Source organism: Stegastes partitus, unplaced genomic scaffold (genome assembly GCF_000690725.1).
Source record: "Stegastes partitus isolate 25-593 unplaced genomic scaffold, Stegastes_partitus-1.0.2 Scaffold130, whole genome shotgun sequence".
NCBI lineage: Eukaryota > Metazoa > Chordata > Actinopteri > Pomacentridae > Stegastes > Stegastes partitus.
This window is the reverse complement of record NW_007577861.1, coordinates 748,772-769,338: the sequence shown is the minus strand read 5'-3', so window position 1 is coordinate 769,338 and position 20,567 is coordinate 748,772. Positions and strand designations below refer to the sequence as shown.

The 20,567-nt window shown below is 39.9% G+C and overlaps 1 protein-coding gene across 2 annotated transcripts; it reads right to left on the bottom strand.

Moving 5' to 3' along the window:
* Positions 1-1,433: 1,433 nt before the first annotated feature.
* LOC103355069 (mitogen-activated protein kinase kinase kinase MLT-like) lies at positions 1,434-19,693 on the bottom strand. Of its 2 annotated transcripts, XM_008278723.1 has the most exons (10): positions 19,597-19,693; positions 17,411-17,600; positions 15,272-15,359; positions 8,848-8,949; positions 7,445-7,510; positions 7,307-7,335; positions 6,261-6,398; positions 3,580-3,666; positions 1,657-1,731; positions 1,434-1,570 (listed from the first exon to the last, which is right to left on the bottom strand). In XM_008278723.1, exons 2-10 carry the CDS (start codon positions 17,567-17,569, stop codon positions 1,460-1,462), a joined length of 855 nt encoding a protein of 284 aa, XP_008276945.1. In that variant the 5' UTR covers positions 17,570-17,600; positions 19,597-19,693; the 3' UTR covers positions 1,434-1,459. The 2 variants fall into 2 exon arrangements, with proteins under 2 accessions (XP_008276945.1, XP_008276944.1); XM_008278722.1 differs by lacking the exons at positions 1,434-1,570; positions 1,657-1,731 and having other exon boundaries at positions 3,009-3,666.
* Between the last annotated feature and the right edge of the window lie 874 nt (positions 19,694-20,567).

The following is a 20,567-nucleotide window of genomic DNA, read 5'->3' as shown; positions in this document are numbered from 1 at the left end:
AGCAGTTCCAATAGGGTCTTCGCACCCTTTTGGGTGCTCGGACCCTAATGATCTGCAAGATGGAACAACCACTGAAACAGGTTGAAACACTCCCCGAGCTGCTGCTTTATCTTTCTATCTCTATCTATACAATAAAATTTACACTGCAGAAAGTATTAGGACATGAAATAATGACGGTGAAGTTCAGGTGCTGATGCTTTGATTTGATGATTTTTACATTCAAATTGGATTAACTTTATAAGATTCACCATGAGAGCATGAAGGGATGTGACAGCAATACCTATGAAATATATTTAAAGCTGCACTTAGTCTTAGCAATGGAGGAAATGACTTCATCTAGTGTGAAATACGTCAGACAGCAACAGAAACAACACCTGACTCTGCTGCATGTTGAAGCATCTTTCAGCTCAGTTTTGGATTTGCAATTTTAAAGCTCTGTTCTGGTACAAACAACAACGTTCATTGTTGAAGAGCAGAGCCAGATATCTCCCTCAGAATTTAGCTGAGACAAAAACTTAAAAAGGGAGGGAACGCCAAACTTGATTGACCAGCTTGCCTGAAGTGTTACTCCAAATATCGTTTTGTGCAGTGTGAAAATCATTTACCACTTTCATCGTATCAATCAGCTTAATCTGTTGCCTCAAAGTCACCAAAAATCATGTTGCTTTTAAGCTGAAGGTTAGAACTTTAACCTCACTGTCATTCTTTCAATTTAAGCCCAATGAGCTGAGGCAATAATGAGGAGCATGATCTCTCCCTCTCTATCCGAGCTGTTCTTGGGTATTGCACATATCTGAGCAAAATAAGAACAAGCTACTCTTTAAACATTTCTGGAAGAGCTACCACCTGCCACTAGCTTCCTCTTTCACTTCCAGCCAGCTTATGTTGCACAATCAGACTTGTTGGGCAACAAAGAAAAAAAAAAGAAGCTTTTTCTGCGCTACACATTTTCACTTTCTGTTTTCCTGCACTCAGATTTACTCCAACCTGCTCCACCTGCAGATGGCTGCCTGGACATGATGCCACCAGCACAACTTCTGAGGAAAAACCTCAGAGCACAGACAAGGCCCGCAGAGAGGCAGACAGAGAATAAAGTAACAGCTGAGACTCAGGCTGTGCTGAACATCACCAAACCTCCAGCTGCTCATACAGGCCAATTAAACACTTCTACTTGAAAAAGATGGTGATTATTTTTAGGGTCTTATGGGTAAAGAGAGGAAGTATATCCAGATGGATGATTCTTTTGGGGTTTTCATGTCTTTATGTAGCTATCAGTGTAATTATTAAAGATCTATATGCACGATCTCAAGTTCTTTTTTGTATTTCACGGCCCCCATCAGCTACATTTCCACATCATTCTTTGAAACAGTTGCACATTTCCTTACACTGAGGCAGTATATTGGTGAAAAAAGAGAGAGTTATAAATACATTTACTGGGTCTGGAGAATAGCTGATCACATTACCTCCATTCAGCCTTGTTGTGAAGGAAAGAGTTGCACTGTTGAGGAAGTTGGCTGTCATTAGACATGGACTCCAAAGTAGAGAGGATCTGCTTGAACACCGGTCGTTCCTAAATGCACATAAAAGCATTTGCTCTGCATATGACTCGAATGAAGACGTACACATGCTGTAGATTTGCATGTTAATGTGACTCACTTTTGGTTCCGTCACCCAGCACTTTCTCATGAGCTCGGCGAAGCTTTTAGGACAGCCGCTCGGAATAGTTAACCTCTGAAAGACACACACAGATGAGCTTTAACGGATTACGTCAACATTTTGAAAACTACACGTTCACTTTTTTAAGAGTCAGGTTTGAAGATCAATACCACTCGTGTCTGTCTGTTAAATATGTACAAGCACGCTAAGCACAAGACTGGAAACCAAAGGGAACCTGCTGGTTTGGCTTGTAGTGCATTCACGTGGTGTCGGAATAATTGTAGAAAAACAGTTAGAACCTGGTGTCGGAACAACAATTCAGAAATTTGGTGCAAATTTTTGATAAATGACAAGAAAAACTGTTGACATTATACTCGCAGAAAATAAATGTTTTGTTGATGGCAAAGACTTTCGATCCATAGTGCAAATTCATGTGTTGCATATTAAATTTCCTGCTAATATTTGATTTGAACTGTGGTATTAGATTGTAAACATTAGTTGCTGTCCATTTAGAGTCACCAGGATTAGTGACTACATGTGTTACAGCAGTAACCCGGACAACAAGTTTCCTCGACTCTTCATTGTCACACATGTACTGGAAACAGCTCTCAACATGTTGTTTAAACGCTCTGAGCAATAAAATGCAACCTACATTCTTGTGTTGATGTTTCCGCATTCCAGTGAAAGCACATTGAAGCTAGAAAAAACACTTCCTAACTTGAAATGCGATCATGCGAGGAGCACAGGGATGCACTAGTTGTTCTCAATGACCTGCTGGTTGCCTGACATAGATAGATACCCACACAAACACCTTGTAAAACTGCAATTTGATGTGTTAAAACTACATTATTTTACTGTATTTGGTTAAACATATGAGATATTGTGTGTTGTGTTGAGACAAAAACCAGCACAGATGTTAATCTTTTTTCATTTCAAGTTGCTGGATCATGTGTTAAGTCAGAGTGTGTTCGCCCCACACAGCCTGCTCAGCTACTGATTGTACTCAATCCCTGCGCTCATCTCACTTCACTTTTTTGAGCCTCGTCTCCTGTGTCCTTCGTGCTCCTGCCTGTGACCTAAAAAATCCGTCCTGGTGCACCATCAGGAAGGATTTCTCAATTCAAAATGCATCCCGAGGAGCAATGAGCTATGAGCAAGGACGCACAGGTCAAGTCTTTTCTGCATCCATGACATAAAAGAGGCGACACACAGCTGGAACATACAAACCATGTATGGAGCACAACTATATATTCTATATCAATCAATCAGAATATGTCACCCTTCAGTTTTTTATTTTGTGTGTGATGCCTCTTTTTACTTCACGGTAAGCTGCAGCAAAACAATGGATGGATGATGTAGCTGTGTCGTATTTAATTGACTTTAAAACAACAGCTTTGAGGTAATGGTGTCTTATTTTGTTAAATGACTGTTGTCTCAACTCTCTCCTTGTGTCTTATCCTTACCTCCTCCATCTGCACCTTTCCTGGGAGGGACTAAGACAGGAGGAGAGGAGTTGAGGAAGCACAAAATGAGAAACGAGAAGGGCGGCCTGTCTAATCACACCTTTCCTTGTGTTTTTCATGCACTCACTGTTCGCCCTTGTTTCCTGTCTTTATGCTAAGCTCAGTCTTCATATTTACCATACAGACACACGAGTGGTATTCATCTTCTAGTGTAAAAGTATGGAAGTGTAATTCTAAAAAATGTTTCAACTTTGAACGAGATTTTTTTTACCTCAATCACACACCAGAATGGATTAAAGTAGGATAATCCTGAGATGCTGACAACATATAAATCCCCACAATACGTTGAAGAGCCACAACATCTATTCGGCGTGAAGGAAGGTTTACTTATCTGGACAATGATGATCCTCCAGTTGAGGGTCAGTACTTTATATACACATGTAATCATGCAGTAAAATACCTCGTTCTTCTCCACCACGAGCCAGGCCACTTGTAAACCTTCCAGGCCTTTGAAGGGTATCTCGCGGGTGAGCATCTCCCAAAGCACCTGCCACAGAAGTCAAGAGCCAAGGTCAGCAACCAAAGTTATATTCATATAGAACAGAGCACATATACAAATAAACACGACAAACATTTATTTCCCTTGGAAACGCAACGTAGGGAGACAAAAATATTCATATTAAATTCGAAGGCCGTCATGGTTTCTGAAGTACAATGACAGAACTCCCTTAGTAATTTATTTATTTAGCTTCTTTTCAGCTGGTATTTTAGAATTAACAACCTGCACCAACATCCTAAAAATTATATCATGAAAAGGTTGCCATTTTTTAAACTTCATTTACCGTATATGTGGACTACAACACTGGATTTCTGCTTCCTGCCACCTGCTGCCTTTTGTTATATGTATTTTACCCTACAAATCAGTTCATCATGAAGCTGTTTGAAGCTAAACTGTATACCTAAACTTGCCGGCTTTCTGCAGCACACTAGACATAAAAAGCACTCATTGCACTCATCTGTAAGGTCTGCTAAGATTTTAAAATCCTGATGTACGGAAATGGATTTTTTAATTTCTTGGAATTTCACATCAGTAATTCACTCTTGTGCCACAGACAATGTGATTTTTAAAATGACTTTAGGCTAAAAACCACTTCCAATCTGAACCTACTTCCTAAAAGTTCTAGACGCTTTTAAGAAACAGACACAGTAAGTTTCTAAGATGCTGTAGTTCTGCAAAGGTCAAAATTGCTGCTTTTGTCCACTTCAGAGAGAGAAAAAATTGCAGAAATTAAAATATCGGCCGGAATGGTTGCCTGAGTTTTTTAAAGCATGAGGGACTTAAGTGCAATTTCTTCAAATGTGCTCACCATAATTGAACAAAAAATCTCCACAAGTTGGGTTTTTAGCCTGAAATAAAAAGCCTGTCGATCAAAGCCTTCCTTTAACAACAAAAAAGCTTTTTTAAAATGGGTTCCAACTTCTTCAGCTGAGGCTGGGAGCTGCATTGCTCTTGTCAATCATTCACTTTCATGGTCTTTAATGTGTCATAAGGAATAGATTTTCATTGGATTTAATGACATTATTTGTGAAAAAATTGAAAAAGAACAGACAGAAGGTATAAAACTTCTACAAAATGGCCTCAAGAACAGGTCTACACGTTGACCTTCTGCATGACTCAACACATTCTAAGTAAAAAGTAAAACCTACAAACTTCTCCTGTTGTGTCACAATGAAGTCCTTCATGCACTGAATCAGCCAATACCTGTCCTTTATAATATCAGTCATTACAACTAATCCCTTTTAAAGGCTGCTCTCATTCACTATTCTGTTTACATTTACTTTAAATAAGACCTCACATTTCTGGAATATCCTTTAATCCAACCTTGTCGTTCCAGTGGGTTAACAAAATAAACACATCACGTATGTTTAGTTATACAGCTAACATACTAGCATTAGCATTTGTTAGTACTCATTTGGATTCTTGATGTTAAGATTTATACCTGCTTTGACTCCTAACTGACTCTGTGGCTGTTTCAAGTTACTCTCACTGTGCTTCAAGGGCACCAACTGCACTAGAAAACCAAAACTGCCTTCTTTGATTTGTTTTGTAGTGTGCATGCCCAGAATACATAGACACATCCCCACTGTGCCGAGGTGTGAGAGAGGCATGTCTGGTTTTGAATCCTCAGACGACTGGTTCTGTGTTGTACTGGACCATCGTGGCGAGGACGCTCTCATTACCAGTTCCAACCCTCGTCTATAGTCATGAGCTCTGGGCAGTGACTGAAAGAATGAAAGTTTCCTCCATTGGGTGGCTGAGCTCAGGGTGAGGAGCTCGGACATCTGGATGGAACTCGTAGTAGAGTCGCGGAACGGAACCACCCAGGTTGTTCGGACATCTGATCATGCTGCCTCCTGGGCACCTTCTTCTGGAGACTTTTCATGTACATGCAGCTAGGAGGAAACCTATGCAATAAATCTGATTTGGCTTGCAAACACTTCTGCATTCCCAAGGTTCTAAAAAAACATTGTTGGGCTGCCGCTTTAGCTCACCTGGTTGAGCTGGCGACGCATGTATAGGAGCTATAGTCTCCGATGCAGCAGCCATGGGTTTGAATCCCACTCATGGCCCTTTGCTGCAACCCCTTCCCCCACTTTCCTGTCTCTCTTTCGACTGTCCTATCTAAAAAAAGGCCCAAAAAATTACTTTACAAAAAATAAAAAACCTTGTTCAGGAGTGGGACATTTGGAATGACCTGCTTAACCAGCTGCTGCGACCCCAGATGAGCAGAAGAAAACGAATAGATGATCCACAGTGTATGAATGAAATGCATCCTCCAAGTGGCCTTGACGCAGACTAGAAAGTACTATAATGAGAACTATGCATTTGTGGTGTCCGCAGCTCGTCCACAATGTAGTACAATCTCGGCCTTAAGCCACAGCTGGACGCGCTTTCAAACAAGTCCGGGGTGGAGACCTGAGTCTTCACATATAGGAATTTTTATGCAAAGCATTTAGGTTAAGAATAAGGCCAAGTTGGACAATTAGAAGAAGCTATTTTTGCCACAAAAATGATCTACATAGTTTCTAAATTTAAAACTGCATCCGAGTGCTTTGACTCCTTATTTTTTTTCCACTCACCACACCATAGGAGAAGGTGTCACAGGTCTCCGACACGGGCAGACTCTGGATCACCTCCGGAGCCATCCAGGGAAACGTGCCCACCAGCGACATGTGTGTTGTGTGAGTCAGGAACTTGGATGCCCCGAAATCACAGATCTGAAGCGACGAAAACAGAAGTTAGACGAACGCTGCAGGTAAGTGAAGATGTTAATTTGGGTATCCGTAGCAGCCTTTTCATCCACAAACTTACTTAATGTGTGTAATACTTAATATGCAACAATCATAGCGGCGATGCAGATTTTTATCTCATCTGAAGGTAATGCTACAAATGTGAATCTCCGCTCTACTGTAATCATGTAATTTAGGTCTGGAGTCAACTGCTGCTTCAGTCACTGCAGTGTCACAGACAAATTAAATGTAGCACACTCTGCTCATTTCAGAAAATGTGGCTCTGTGATACATCAGATACAGAACGTCCCTAAAGAGTCTGAAGCTGCTGAATAGTTTTACATAATGTGCGGTACAGCATCTTGCTATCAGCCCTGTTTTGTTGTTTTTTTTGTCGTAGAATTTTGCAGTAATAATGGCAACTTCAGGATGAGAGGTCACAAAAAGACAGTATTAGAAATAATAATAAAATAGTGGACTAAAAGAACACTATGCAGAGAACACTCCAAAAATGAGAGGATGGGTTTTGAGCTGTTAACCAAGGATCCAGTGTAAAGAGATCAGGATTGGAGTCTCAGTGAAGATCTGGTCGAAAATAACAGCAAACCAGCCTTCTGGATCACTTTTTAAATCCTCCTTTCTCCTAACTCATCCACTCATCCACCTGTAATAAGGTGCACCAGGAACACTCTCAGTGATTCCATGTACATGCTAAGTTAGTCACTGCCCTCTTGTGTCCGTACACTGCAGATAAATAACACGCCAGTATTTCGTGCTCATGTTTCGTTTAAATGGAGATAAAATATGACTGGTGTATTTATCGCAGTCCTGGTTTATTGCGCAGTATTTTAGGTATCCGTGATTAACTCCAGATTATAAATCATAATAAAACCTACCTTGAGAACTTTATCTGCAGCTAAAACCACTGAAACAGAAAATTTTAAAAAGTCAATAAAAGCAGGTATTCACATAAAATATCAAACAATTATTCATTTTGGACATAATAGGCTTGTATTAGAAATGAAATCAGTTACCGTTCCTGGATTTCAGGTCTCTGTGAATCACCTTAACAGGGGCCTCTGAGTGTAAATAGTGCATTCCTAAAGCAGAAATAAAGAGAGGTTTTTCAGAGGAAGATCGTGGAACAAACTCTGACGTAAATTGGTGGTTCTGAATAATCACATGAGACAATAAATCCTTCAGCTGATAATGTTCTATGAATGTGTACCGTGTGAGTTTATTAGCAAAGAGCTGCGACAGATACAGAACTCCTTTAAGTATATATATGCTTTTTATGTGAACACAGAAATCAGGAGAATACAAGCTTCTTGACTCGTGTTATTTATATTTCTACATAACAGAACACCCTACGGCAGCCTGCACACAGTAAAACACACTAACACTGGTGTACAGTGTCAACATCAATAATGAGAACAACACATGAGGGCGAGACACCACAAAGTCAGATGTGCTAACTTGCACAGATGTTTGAAAAAAATGCAATTTAACCATCATCTAATGTGGTTTTCAGACGTCACCACCACATTAGTACAGGTTAGAATTATTGTAGATGAATTAGGAAATGCATCTGCTTGTCTGTCATCCGTCTGCATCCTTTGAGATTATGAATCGTAATGTGGACAATCCTACAGCAACAGGACTAGTAGCTGGTTAACTGACGGAAATTCATCCACACACAGGCACTGCTCAGGGTTCAATGTTAATCAGTTCCCCTTGTATGAAAATATCCAGACTGATATTAGCTGCAGCACATGTAGCAGAGTATCGCAGCTGAGCAAAGAGTGGTCTTTACAGCATTTTGAAGGTAGTTTGTGAATTAAAATGCCGGAAAGTTAATTTCAAAGTCTTCAAAGTAACTCTAACATATATGTAAAGATTTTTTTTTACTCCCAAACGTCCAGTATCATTTCTTCTAATTATACAGATTATAAACAAATGTGTACACAATTGATCTTGGAAGAGACAAATAAGCTTAAACTCAAATTGAGGTCTTCTGTGAAAAAAAACATGTTTCAGTGGTGGTCAAGCATCTTTCTAGCCTTCATTTCCTTCATCTCTTGATGCTAGTAACATAGTTAATATAGACTGTTTGCTATCCAAAATGTAAAAAACAGTATCTAATACTTTTATTTATACAGCTTAGATACAAAAACTATATTCATACGGCTTTGTTTTGTCTCGTTTTGTTGTTGTTTCATCGTGTTTGTGTTGCAAGGTTTAACTGTGAGTGCTGATGGCAAGAAATTAAATGAAAAAAGAGTGCCTTTATTATTCTTCTAGCATTTGGGGTCATGATGTTTCATAAATACTCTGTATGTGGAAACTTCAAAAAACAAACTTGAACTTAAACTAAACTCAGGCTTTCTAAAATTGTGATTAGAATCTAATCAAGGAAACAAACAAATCTAATATTTACCTCTGGCAATCTCTGCAGCCCACGTCATGATCTGTCCCATGTCCATCTTCTCGCTCTCATCACTGGACAGGTAGTCGTACAGTGAGCCACCGCTTGCATACTCTGAGGAAACAAAAAAATACAACTTTGTGTTACTGAAAATGGAAAAAAAATGAACAAACACATACAGAGGGGAAAGCAACATATCTTAAATTCTTGCCTTGAGTGATGCCTTAAACACATAGAGTAAGTGCAGCATGGGATAGATTTAATGAAAACAACTGAAAACTTTGCTCAGACCTCCTTCAAGCCAGCTGGCAGCATCTTGCTTGCAGAGTGCTGCCAGAAGCGGCCTGATGCTGCCGAGGAGCTCAGCTTATCACCGTCTAATTGAACACGCCGAGCCCTCTTGTCGCCTCAGGACATGTTTGTTAAATTCAGATTTTTCTAAACCACCAAAAAAAAAAAATCCTTCTGCTATGTTTTCAAAGCTTTTATACACTTTCATTGGCCCATTACAAGCGCATACAACTTGATAATCATGTAGCCTTTCGCAAAATCCCCTCCACAAGACTGCCCAAGACTCAGACAGAAAGCTTTGATGAAGCCTTTGTAAAATGAAAGATGCGTCGAATGGGCACAAAACATTTTCACTATCTGTGGAGGAAGGCTGTCTTGTGAAGCAAAGTGCTTAAATAAAGATAAACAAGCACCAGCTAAAATAGCAGGAACCATCTGTTTGTGCATAATAACCCAATCATATCCCAACACAGCACTGTAAACATGCACAGGCACCAAGACCTAATTACCAATCATAAAATACACCAAGGATTTTTATTATTATGAGCCTGAATTTCATGTGGGCCTTTTCACTTGTGTCAGAGTAAAAAATCTGTGAGCAGACACTGAATCTTTAATACGGCTGTAATACAGCTTTAATGCAGCCACTTCACCTGTGCAAGTCACGACACGTCTGCGTTTGCACTTTGCTCTTCAACAAGCACAACCCCATTCCATAAATAACACAACAAACTGTGGCAGCGCTGTGGTACTGTGGCACCTTTTTTTTTTTCGTCCTCTAACGCCACAGAAAAGCTTTAAATAGAAACAGAAAAAGCACCTTGTGATGTGTTCAAAAAGCAGATGTACCTTCGCCCCGACACGATAACTCACTGTAACTCATTTGGTTTATGAGGCCACAGACTGACAGCAGATATTGTTAAAGTCCTGCAGGTCAACAGACACAAACAGGTTTCTCAAATAGGTTGTAGACATTGGCCTGGTCAGCCGTCAGAGGAAATTTATAACAGAGCTGATGAATGTGGAAACGGCACGGCACCATAAACATTTTTTCTGTATCTGGTGCTAATTACATTCTGCCTTGATAAATAGAGATAGCATCCAGCTCCTTGACAACAAAACCGTTCTGTTCCAGCTCCAAAATACTACAGAGGCTTCAAAGGAGCCGCGCATCATGAATGAACACTGTATACATTTTGGGTTTCTTTCCGAACTTCTGTGTGAACACGGCCTGCAGTTCAGCCCAGTTTAGTCAAACAGTCACTGAACTGTTCTTTTGGTCACTAATGGCTTGTTGATTGCACAAAGCAGCACATATATTTTTCTTTTTTGCATAAAACCTTCTTAGAGCAAACACTTTTTGGCAAAATTTTAAATAAAACACATGAGAAAGTGATTTAGATGAAATATCGAGTTCATTCCACCAACAGAACTCCACGTTACACATAATTAGTGTGACTCTTTCTTTCTGTTTTAACAATTTATAGCTCTAAATTTGGCGATTTTTGTACAGATGACAGGAGTTTAGGGGATTCGGGAGCAATTAAGGTTCGTCTGCTCCATTCTGCAGTAACAGGAAGTAATAATTTCATCATCCTAATATGACACTTTACATTATATGTGGACTTAACTGACTGACGCTCAGTGGCTGTGATGGGCAGAAAAATCCATATCTTGATGTGATGTCAAGATACTCAAGCACTGTGGCAGGAAACTTAGGTAGATAAGTTTCCTGTCGAACTTGTTGGGTTTGTCTTGCAGCGTTTTCTAATTTAGTTGCAGTTTCGTCACAGTATGAAGAGAAGTCGTGTCATTTTGAGCATGCATTTATTATTTTCTGACACCTTGATGTTTGTGTCTTTGGTTTCCTGAAATTTCACCCAAACAAATGTTAATATTTTTAACAACCATTTGCCACAGTTTATTTAAACAGGTAGCCCCATACTGCGAAGCTAAATTCTACCATTTGCACATTACACAGGTTTTTTTTTTTTTACTGCTACTTGTGATTATTTTTTTTACTGAATTATTGTTTTTTATTGTTTATTATTGGCTTATGTTGTCGCTCTAACTTTCTTGTTATATCAGTTTGCATCAAAATTGGCGACGCATCAAATTCCCCTTTAAGGACAACAAAGATTATTCCTGACTTGAATCGACCTGACGTGTTCTTCTTTATTCGTTTACCACTTTTTTTTTTATTTTGAGAATTCAATTTGTACATTTCCACTTCATCTGAAATGTGAATAATTGGCTGGTTATTTAAGATTTATAAAGGAATCAATAACCTCGGGCGGCCGTGATAAAACCGCACAACAAAATGCTCTTTGTATAACATTTCTATGAAAGTAAATAAAGAAAAGCAAAAGCACAATCTGTCAGTGTTTCCCTTTCACCTCCCTCCGATAACACACATCAAATAGATAAAGCCGAGAGAAGAGAATATTCATATTACTCTCCTGATTGTTTGGGGAAGAAAAACAAATCAAAGTTTACTTTAAACACGTATTGAGGACAGATGTGAACTGCTGGCTTGTATTTATCAGGTTTCCTGACCAAAGCAACAAAGACGATCTTGTGTGTGCGTTTGAGCAGCAAAGTGGGAAGCTGTGTATTGTTATCATGATGAAAGGAGATGATACTCCCCGTTCAGGATGTGAGCGAGCCTGTTACATTTTTCATTCACAGCATGTTTGACTGTTTCCTTAACAGGCAACAACAACAAGAGAAAACATCAGAAATGTCTGAGCTGTGGGGAAACGTTAGCTTTCCCCCCAACATGCCACCGACATTATTATAACGGCACGGTGAAACACAAGCTGGATCTGGTGGTTCATCTGTGGAGTGAGTAAACATGTTAGGAACCTATAACGCGAGCTGAGCTGTTTATACTAAACTGCTGCTGTAGGGCTGCGTCGTCGTGGACTTTCAGCTAAGACTGATGTGTGTCAAGATAAAGAGCCTCCTTTGTTTTTGCTTTTCTGAAAACAAGTTTCGCAGTTTCAAAGCTGCAAATGAAGTCACATCTACCAGTAAGGCTGAATTCATTCATTCATTAATGGACGGAATCGCTGTTTCTGGTTATTTTCGTGCGCTATATGAGACATCCATCCATCCATCATCTATACACACTACACTAATCCTCACTGGGGTCGTGGGGGGACTGGAGCCTGGACAGGTGGACACCCTGGACAGGTCACCAGTCCATCACAGGGCTACACTTAGAGACAGACAACCAAGCACACTCACATTCACACCTACGGACAATTTAGAATCAACAATTAACCTCAACATGTTTTTGGACTGTGTGGGAAGAAGCTGGAGAACCCGGAGAGAACCCACGCTGCACGGGGAGAACATGTAAACTCCACTAAGAAAGATCCCGGGTGCCCTCACCGGGACGCGAACCGGCGACGGTGCTAACCAGTGCCCCACCTTACAGCCCCTATATGAGACAGCACTTAAATAATATTCAATCATCTGGTCTAAGTCCTGCCATCTACACCATCTGATACACAACACCAAGTTATTAGCATGTCTAACCCACCTATTATCATCCAATATTTATTTTAGTTCTCTTTTTGACTACTTTTATTCAGCATTATCAACTTACAGCGCACATGTCAGACTTGCTTGTTTTAAAGCTGAATGGCTCTGCATCCACAAAATGTTGTTGAATATTTCTACTGTATTTTATAATATCCTTTAGAAATTCTATACAATTGTTAAGTTAGCAGCATCTGTTGCAGTACAATCTAGACAGTTTTCAGCCAGCAGCAGCACCGTAACGCTCTGTTTCACCTGCTAAATGTCACTGAAACAGAAGCAAAACAACGTTCTGCTCATGTCCATCGCTGCTGCTTGCTGTCGTGTAATTAACTGAAACTGGACGCTGCTTTTAGGTAGATGGTGCTAAAGAGTGTCAATCAGAAATGCCTGCATTGGTCCTGATGTTGATCCTAAAAATCAATTTGGGAGCATTCAATTAAAGGTTTGTTTACGTAGATCTGCATTATTACATAAGTCCTCTGAGGGCACTTGACATAGACATCACAGTTTCATATTGCTTACATTAAATTCCAGAGTGTAGATAATTGCCCGTCATTACTAGCTTTCTTTTGTTAAGCCTCCTGACTTATTGACAGCTCACTGACATGATGAGTTGAAGTTGTATCTGTGCACAGAAGCATGGATTACATGAGCTGATTATTGATAATGTACGTCAGCAGCCTCTACAGAGTTTCCCTTTAGCAGTATTAGGAGTGTACTGAGGTGAACAGAGGTGAACTTTTTAAAGTATAAACAGCATCTATAACTAATTTCCAAAGACTTTCCTCCTTTTAGGTGCACCATGCATGGGTGGTATCCCAGACAACTGCTTAGCTCGCCATTGCCGAAAAACACCCCTGTTAGTCAGACTAAACAAATAAAAAGATTTGAAGATATCACATACAAGGTGTCTGAAACGTTCCAGGACTGGTGTCATAAAAGATGTATTTCAAACCCAAACTACAAACTATGAGTTTTCCCCTTCAGACGATCAACCAGCATGTCTACAAAGAGATCCTGTTTGCTTCGTTCAGTGCGTGAGAAGAGGCGAGAGTTGTGGCAGGACAAGTCGTGGCTGCTTCACCATGACAAGGCGCCTGCTCACAACGCCCTGAGCATCTGACAGTTCCTGGCTGAGAAGAACATCACCGTGCTGGAGGAACCTCCCTACTCACCCCACCTGGCTCTGTGGGATTTTTTCCTCTTTCCCAAGCTCAAGGGGGTCATCAAGGGGACCCGTTTTGAAGGCGTGGATGACATCAAGATGGCTGTGATGATGGAGCTGCAGAGGATCCCGGGAAAATCCTTCCAGGAGTGCATGGTGGTGTGGCAGAGAAGGCTGGAGAAGTGTGTTAGACTCCAGGGGGATTACTTTGAAGGGGGAAAACTTGTAGTTTGTAGTTTGGATTTGAAATTTATCTTTTGTGACACTAGTCGTGGAACTTTTTTTACACACCTCGTAGATTCTGGAAAACTGTTAGATAATCGCTTAATTTGTCCAAATAATGACAGCAAAAGCCCTAATTATACATATTATATGCTACCTGTGTAGTTAATTATCATTAACCTGTGATTTGGAGGAACCACATGTACAGCAGACAGCAGAAAGAATAGACGTTCCAAAAGAAAAAAATAGGCCAAAGACATATTATAAAAAACTATCTGCAACCAAAGAATCAAGCAGATTGTCCTAAATTCACATCCACAAGATTTTTATTATATCATGGAGCAGAGTGCAGATAAATTGCATTAAATCAAGAAAGGCTGAAACACAGCATCATTATAATAAAACAGCCTGATTTGTTTTTATGCTAAAATATTTGATTTCCTTGTTGTTATTGTTTTTTATTACATTTAATCTCTTTCACAAATTGAAAAAAACCTAAATTATTGAACAAAAACATTTTATTCAATTTCTGGATTCAACACGGCTCTTACTTCACAGAAATCTTCACTCTAAGGATATATGCAATAGAGACTTCAGGTTTCCACATTTCACTTGTGAAAGCTGCCCGACAGACAACAGCAGGCGTCCACACAGCTTGTATATGAACTGCGCAGCTATTTAAGAACATAGAAACCTTTGCCTTCCAGCTATATAATTTGAAAACAGCCTTTTACATACATCACTCTGCACAGTGAAGCTCGAACATCCAAGTGAAGTAACAATGTGCTAAACACGTTTTCGAGCTGTGCGTGTAAATGGCTTCTCCACAGGATGACCTGCCGGACAAAAGTTTGAGCAGAGGCATGATTGGCCCCTTGTTTTCTAACAGTCCACAGCTATACAAGCTTCATAAGCGGCTTTATTCTTCCCAGCATCTGACCTAGACAAAAAAAAAAAAACAGGGGGCACACACCTACTGTATGAATGTGTGTACTTCCTGAAGCCTCTGGCATTCACTCACGCTGCCATAGAAACCTCTGTCCCATTCACTGCTGAGCAAACTATGCAGCGGGTGCAAACAGGTTCCGCTGCTGCATTTTCTATCATGATGTCGTTTTATACTGTTTGTTTTATGCTGCTGATTACTGACACCAACCTCGGACGGGAAACACATGACAACTGGTGTTAATGCTTTATATAAAAACCTACCGATGACGATTCCATAGTTGGGAGCCTCAACAACTGCGCCGTAAAACTGGATGATGTTTCGGTGGCTGAGGACGCTGAGAATTTCCGCCTGAGTGAAGAAGACACACAAGAAAACATGACTGGAATTTTTATCATTACAATAGAGGTTCCTTAAGACTAACTTACATAAACAAGACTGAGTTTGACGTAAATGCTCGCATTTAACAGGCTGCTCTTGAGGAGGCATGACTGTTATGTTTATGTTCTCGATCTATTTAAATTTGCTAAATAGCACAAAACACAAACTTATGTAAGAAAGTTTAGATTTTGACGTCACAGTTGCAACAGATAAATGAAAGCATGTTGGGGCCAAAAAGTGATCATCTGCCAAGAACTGATCGCACACCTTCTGTGTAAACTGGATCACCCAGTTATTAGACGCCTACAGTGGATTATATGTGGATTAAAACAGTCATAGCATGCAAACACACACAACTTTATGTCCATGGTAACAGCAAGTGTGTGTCTTCAGGAAAATTAGTGTTTTATGTAATAGAATAACTGTGACCAAAAAATCGTTTGCAGTTTGTTGTGTAACCAGAGTGACATTTAGGATAATTACATGTAATATGATCATGTTTGGGCGGTCTGTGTTTGTTATGTCTACTATCCTTGTTTATACTGTGATGAATATGATTTAGAAATTAGTTTTTTATGTAAGCTATATAAATTACCTCTATTGGAATTACTCTATGGGCAATATTCTTCAAAATTTGTGAATAAGATCTGGTCATTTTGATGCCACAATTAAGGGCTGCAATTACTTTTTGGCAAGTAAGTTAAATTGGTCCTTTAAAACTATTTCAATAACTAAAAAAAATGGATTGTTCTTAATCTGAGCAGGTAAAATCATGCCCACATAAATGCTCCTGCAGATGGCAGATGATCACTTTGTGGCACAACACTGGTACAAACTTTCATGGTGATCCATCAAACAGATGTTGAGGTATTTCAGTTAAAAATACAGATGTGCACCTCATGGCGACACAGAGGCAGAGCAATGACTGACCAGTGTCAAGCTGTTAAAACAATACAATTAGCAAATAGCAAAGGCTGAATTGTAGGATTTACGTCATACAACATGTCTGGATCCAGAGTTTAAATTCATGCCATCCTCCTAGCGTTAGTCAGTCTTTTGACGTAAAATTGTTTAAAATCGACTTTGCATAATGAACTAAAGGTTAACTTTGCAAATCAAACTGCAACAACAGTCAAATATTTTTCCTAAATCATTCAGGGGATGTAAGAGTAAAAACCAGTGAATCAGTAAAAAGATTTGAAAAGTTTGTGCTCAGTCATCGAGAAGATATTGATGAAAGAGTAATTCATTAAAAAAAATTCCAACGAGCACTTCCTAATGGTGCTGAAAGGAAAAGTCAGAGCATCACTAAACTCACGTCGATCAATCCTCGGGTGACCATGAATATTTGTACTAAATTTCATGGTGATCCGTGACATGCTTATTGAGATATCTCTGCCTGGATTAAAGCAGTGGACCAAGCGGCTAAATATAAGACAGAGTACACACAGAGATATATTAATATATAATTCTGGCCCAGAAAGTCTCATGTGTTACATTTCTTGAATGAACAGAAACCTGACAAAATGAGTTCATTTAATTGTAACCAAACACTATAATTAAAGGAACAATTGGTTGAGTGTGAAAGGATTACATTATTATTTTCACTGAACAATCATCTCTCCAACACTTGAGTGAAGTTGAATGGATATCTGTGATCTTTTACAATTTCATAAAAGAAACGATGAATAATTTTCTGAACATCCTATCACAGGCCAACAAATGTAATACAATTTCCCTGAAAAGATTTCAAAGATAATTCTTTTTTTGTGTTTAAGACAATGAGCCAGTGCTTTCAATGGGATTTCAAGCACAGTCTCAGCTGTAATTGGGCCAAATATGTTCTTTCATTTGGCAATAATGTTTCTTTTGCCGCACATTTCTCAAAGTGGGGGAGTATAATGACCATGAGTGATGGGTACAGAAGTCACCACATCCCGCTAAATGGGGTAGCAATTAAAATGATTACAATACTGACAATTAAAAAGTATATGAAAAGCCCAGGCAATTACGACTCCTACCTCGTTTTCAATCTTGAGCAGTTTCTTCACCGCCACCTCTTTGTCCTGGGAGATCCACCTGGCTCGATACACACTCCCGAAGCTGCCGCCGCCGCAGTTCTCGTAGAAGAGGATGTCATCGAAGTTGATCTGCACGAAAGACGCGCCGGGAGACAACATCTCGAAAAGACGCTGAGCTCCGGCTCAGCTTCTGAGGGAGGGGGGGGAAAGGAAGGAAGTTCACAACAAAGTCCTGGTTGGGGAAAACAAAGTTACTGCTTCACTGTGAAACACACCATTTGTGACTGCAGATTAGACGGGAATCCAAAAGAGGCTGCTGCGCCATTGGCTGATTCTGCATCTAGTGTCAGTGTGATATTTTAACTGACCATCCCCTGCCTCGTCCTCTTTTCCACATACAGTCCTCATCACCGGTACCGTTAAGCAATGAGCTCTCAGGGTCCAGACTGCGCTTGTATAAGACCGATGGCATGCCTGGTATGCTGTGATCACACAGACTATTCCAGCAGGGTCTGCTGGGTTCGGTACAAGTAAGGCCACAAGCAGGGAGAGTGAAAACTGTTTTATGACAAACTGCCTCTGTCTCGGCGAGATCCTCATATTCTCTTTATCTTTCCAACTAAAAAAGGAGCTCTTCCTGCACGCGTAAAGGCCAAACATGATGTTATGTGTGCAAGCCAGGGTTAGGAGTATAATGCCTCCAAACCAGAGTCCACGCAGATTGATTATCACATCCCTTTGTTTGTCCGTAACAGCATAAAAGCATCTTGTAAAGAAATAATTCCATCATTACAGGAAATTGTAGCTCTGTTATTGTTCATAGGTTTCCCATTTACAGCTGAGCAATTACGGCTTTTAAAAGGCTGTTACCTGGGTCTTCATTGGGATTACTATCCGTCACAGTGGGAAATGCCTCCATTGTCACAGAGGGGAGCCATTGCTTCTGCTGATTTACTTGTATTCATGCTATACTTAGCCTCGCAGCAATTTGCTCAGTGGACCGACCCCCCCAGTATTGTCTGACCACTCAAGAAGCCAGGGTTACTGGGATATGGCAGCACTCCTGCAGTCCTTGCTGCCAGTTTCTCACTTAATAGCAAACACTGGTGTAAGCGCTGCAACAATAAGGGCCTGATAGCCGTATGTCAAACCACAGGTTGTTACTGTAATCAGTACTAAATGAAAAATTAATCACTCGGTGACAGCGGACAGTAAGGTCAGCTGCTTTCTCATGTCTTCACAGGCGGTGGTGTGGTTATACAGCTTTGGAAATCATTATTAGACCTCGGTGACCGACGTTTTCTGCCGCTTCCTTTGCGGTTCTTGATGAAGACGTACTGCATCTTCTTCTTAAGAAGAGCCGGTTTGCTGATTCCAAGCCAGTTAGCAATGGCTCTCTCTCTCTCTCACTGTATCCACCAAGAACAATGTCCTCTGGTCATCTCACTATTCTCTTCTTTCAGGCAGATACTTAATTCATCAACTTGCAGAAATGCAGGTAGCTCACACATAATACACATGTTTAAGAAGAAATAAGGTGCTGGTAGAGGAAGAAGCTGGGATGCAAATGGTGCTGACAGAATATATTGTATAAATACAGTATAAAAATAAGGTAGAGAAATAGTTTTTGATTCCTTGAGTTGTGGTGAACTCAAGACTACTGCATGATAAGATCACTTAGTTTGTATTACGTGTTGATTTAACATATACAGCTTACGTATATGTTGTTTTTCATGCTATAAACATCTAACAACTATGATAAAATCCCAACAACATTCTCAGTGTGTAAGGCCTGTTTGTGTGGACTTTATAAGAGAAAACAACAGGTAGTGTTATACATAAGCATTTGCAAAGCTGTATTTCATTACATGCTGTAGTTGTATTATTAAATAGTGATCAGTAACTTTGCTGTGTATGATACATAAAAGCTGCATTGTGTTGTTTAGACTATTTTACAGGGATATGATGCACTGAAAACATAATTAAAAGTGACTGCAACAGATTAAAGCAGAGTGAGTTTTATCTTTATATTTACCTTATTTTACTTTAGCACATAAATCAGCAGCTCATGTAAAGTTATCCTTGTTGCTCCAACATGCAGCCAACTTCCAGCCTCTCATTCACATTACTGCCAGTTAACGCTCCAAACACGTGAACTGTGTCCGACTCCTACCAAACATACGTACCGACATTCAGGGAGAAGTTCGGGGGGCTTCACAGCTTCTCTCCGTCGGTGCAGCTCAACCCCAGATCCAGGACAAACTCTCAGAAAACAGCCAAGAGTTCCGGAAAACCTCATGTGACGTCGTCTGATTTCTGTTTGACTGGTTGCACAACTCGCAGCAAGAAACCGACGCTGGCTGACGGACTGGAACCGCTCCAGCCCCCCATAACGATGACAACAGCTCCCCCTGCTGGACAAACCAGGGAAAGTCTCCCGTGTTGTTATCAGGTCCCGGGATGGTGGGGTTCAATGTGGAGTCTGCGGACCAACAGGAGACCACATTGAAATGAAGGATGAACCAGGGTTAGATGGCTGTTTTGTTTTTACAGTCTGAATCTGTATTAACAACTGAATTAGTGAAGTAAAAGGTTCTAAATATTTATAGATAGTAAGTAGATATAAAGTGAAACATACAGAAGTGCGTCAAAGTTGTTCTCATCACTTGATTAAATACTTTTTAAATATATGTGAATATGTTTTGTTATTTTAAAAGATGCATAGGAGTGTAATTTAATGGGCAGAAAATGGAAACGTGAAGAACGGTTAACAGACAAAATAACATCCGATAAAACAATGAAAGTTTCAGCAAAATTATCAAAAAGTAAGAGTGTAAAAATGGTCAATTTAAACTTTACATGCTCCGCAACCTGCAAAATATTATTTATTTTTATTTTTATTTATTTTTAATATTATTTAACTTTGGCCCTTTTGCTGTTGTGATCTGGTGTTTTCTTTTTTGCTGCTGTATTGCAATAATTTCCCAGGTCTGGGAAATATTTTCTGTTCTATTCTATTCTAAAATAAATCAGTCATAAGCAGCTTTTAAACTTCCATAAATATCTTACATTTATTACGTATTAGCTTGTAGGTAATACGTTCAGAGGAGGGGGCTGCAAGGTGGCTCAGTGGTTCACCTCGCAGCTAGAAGATCCC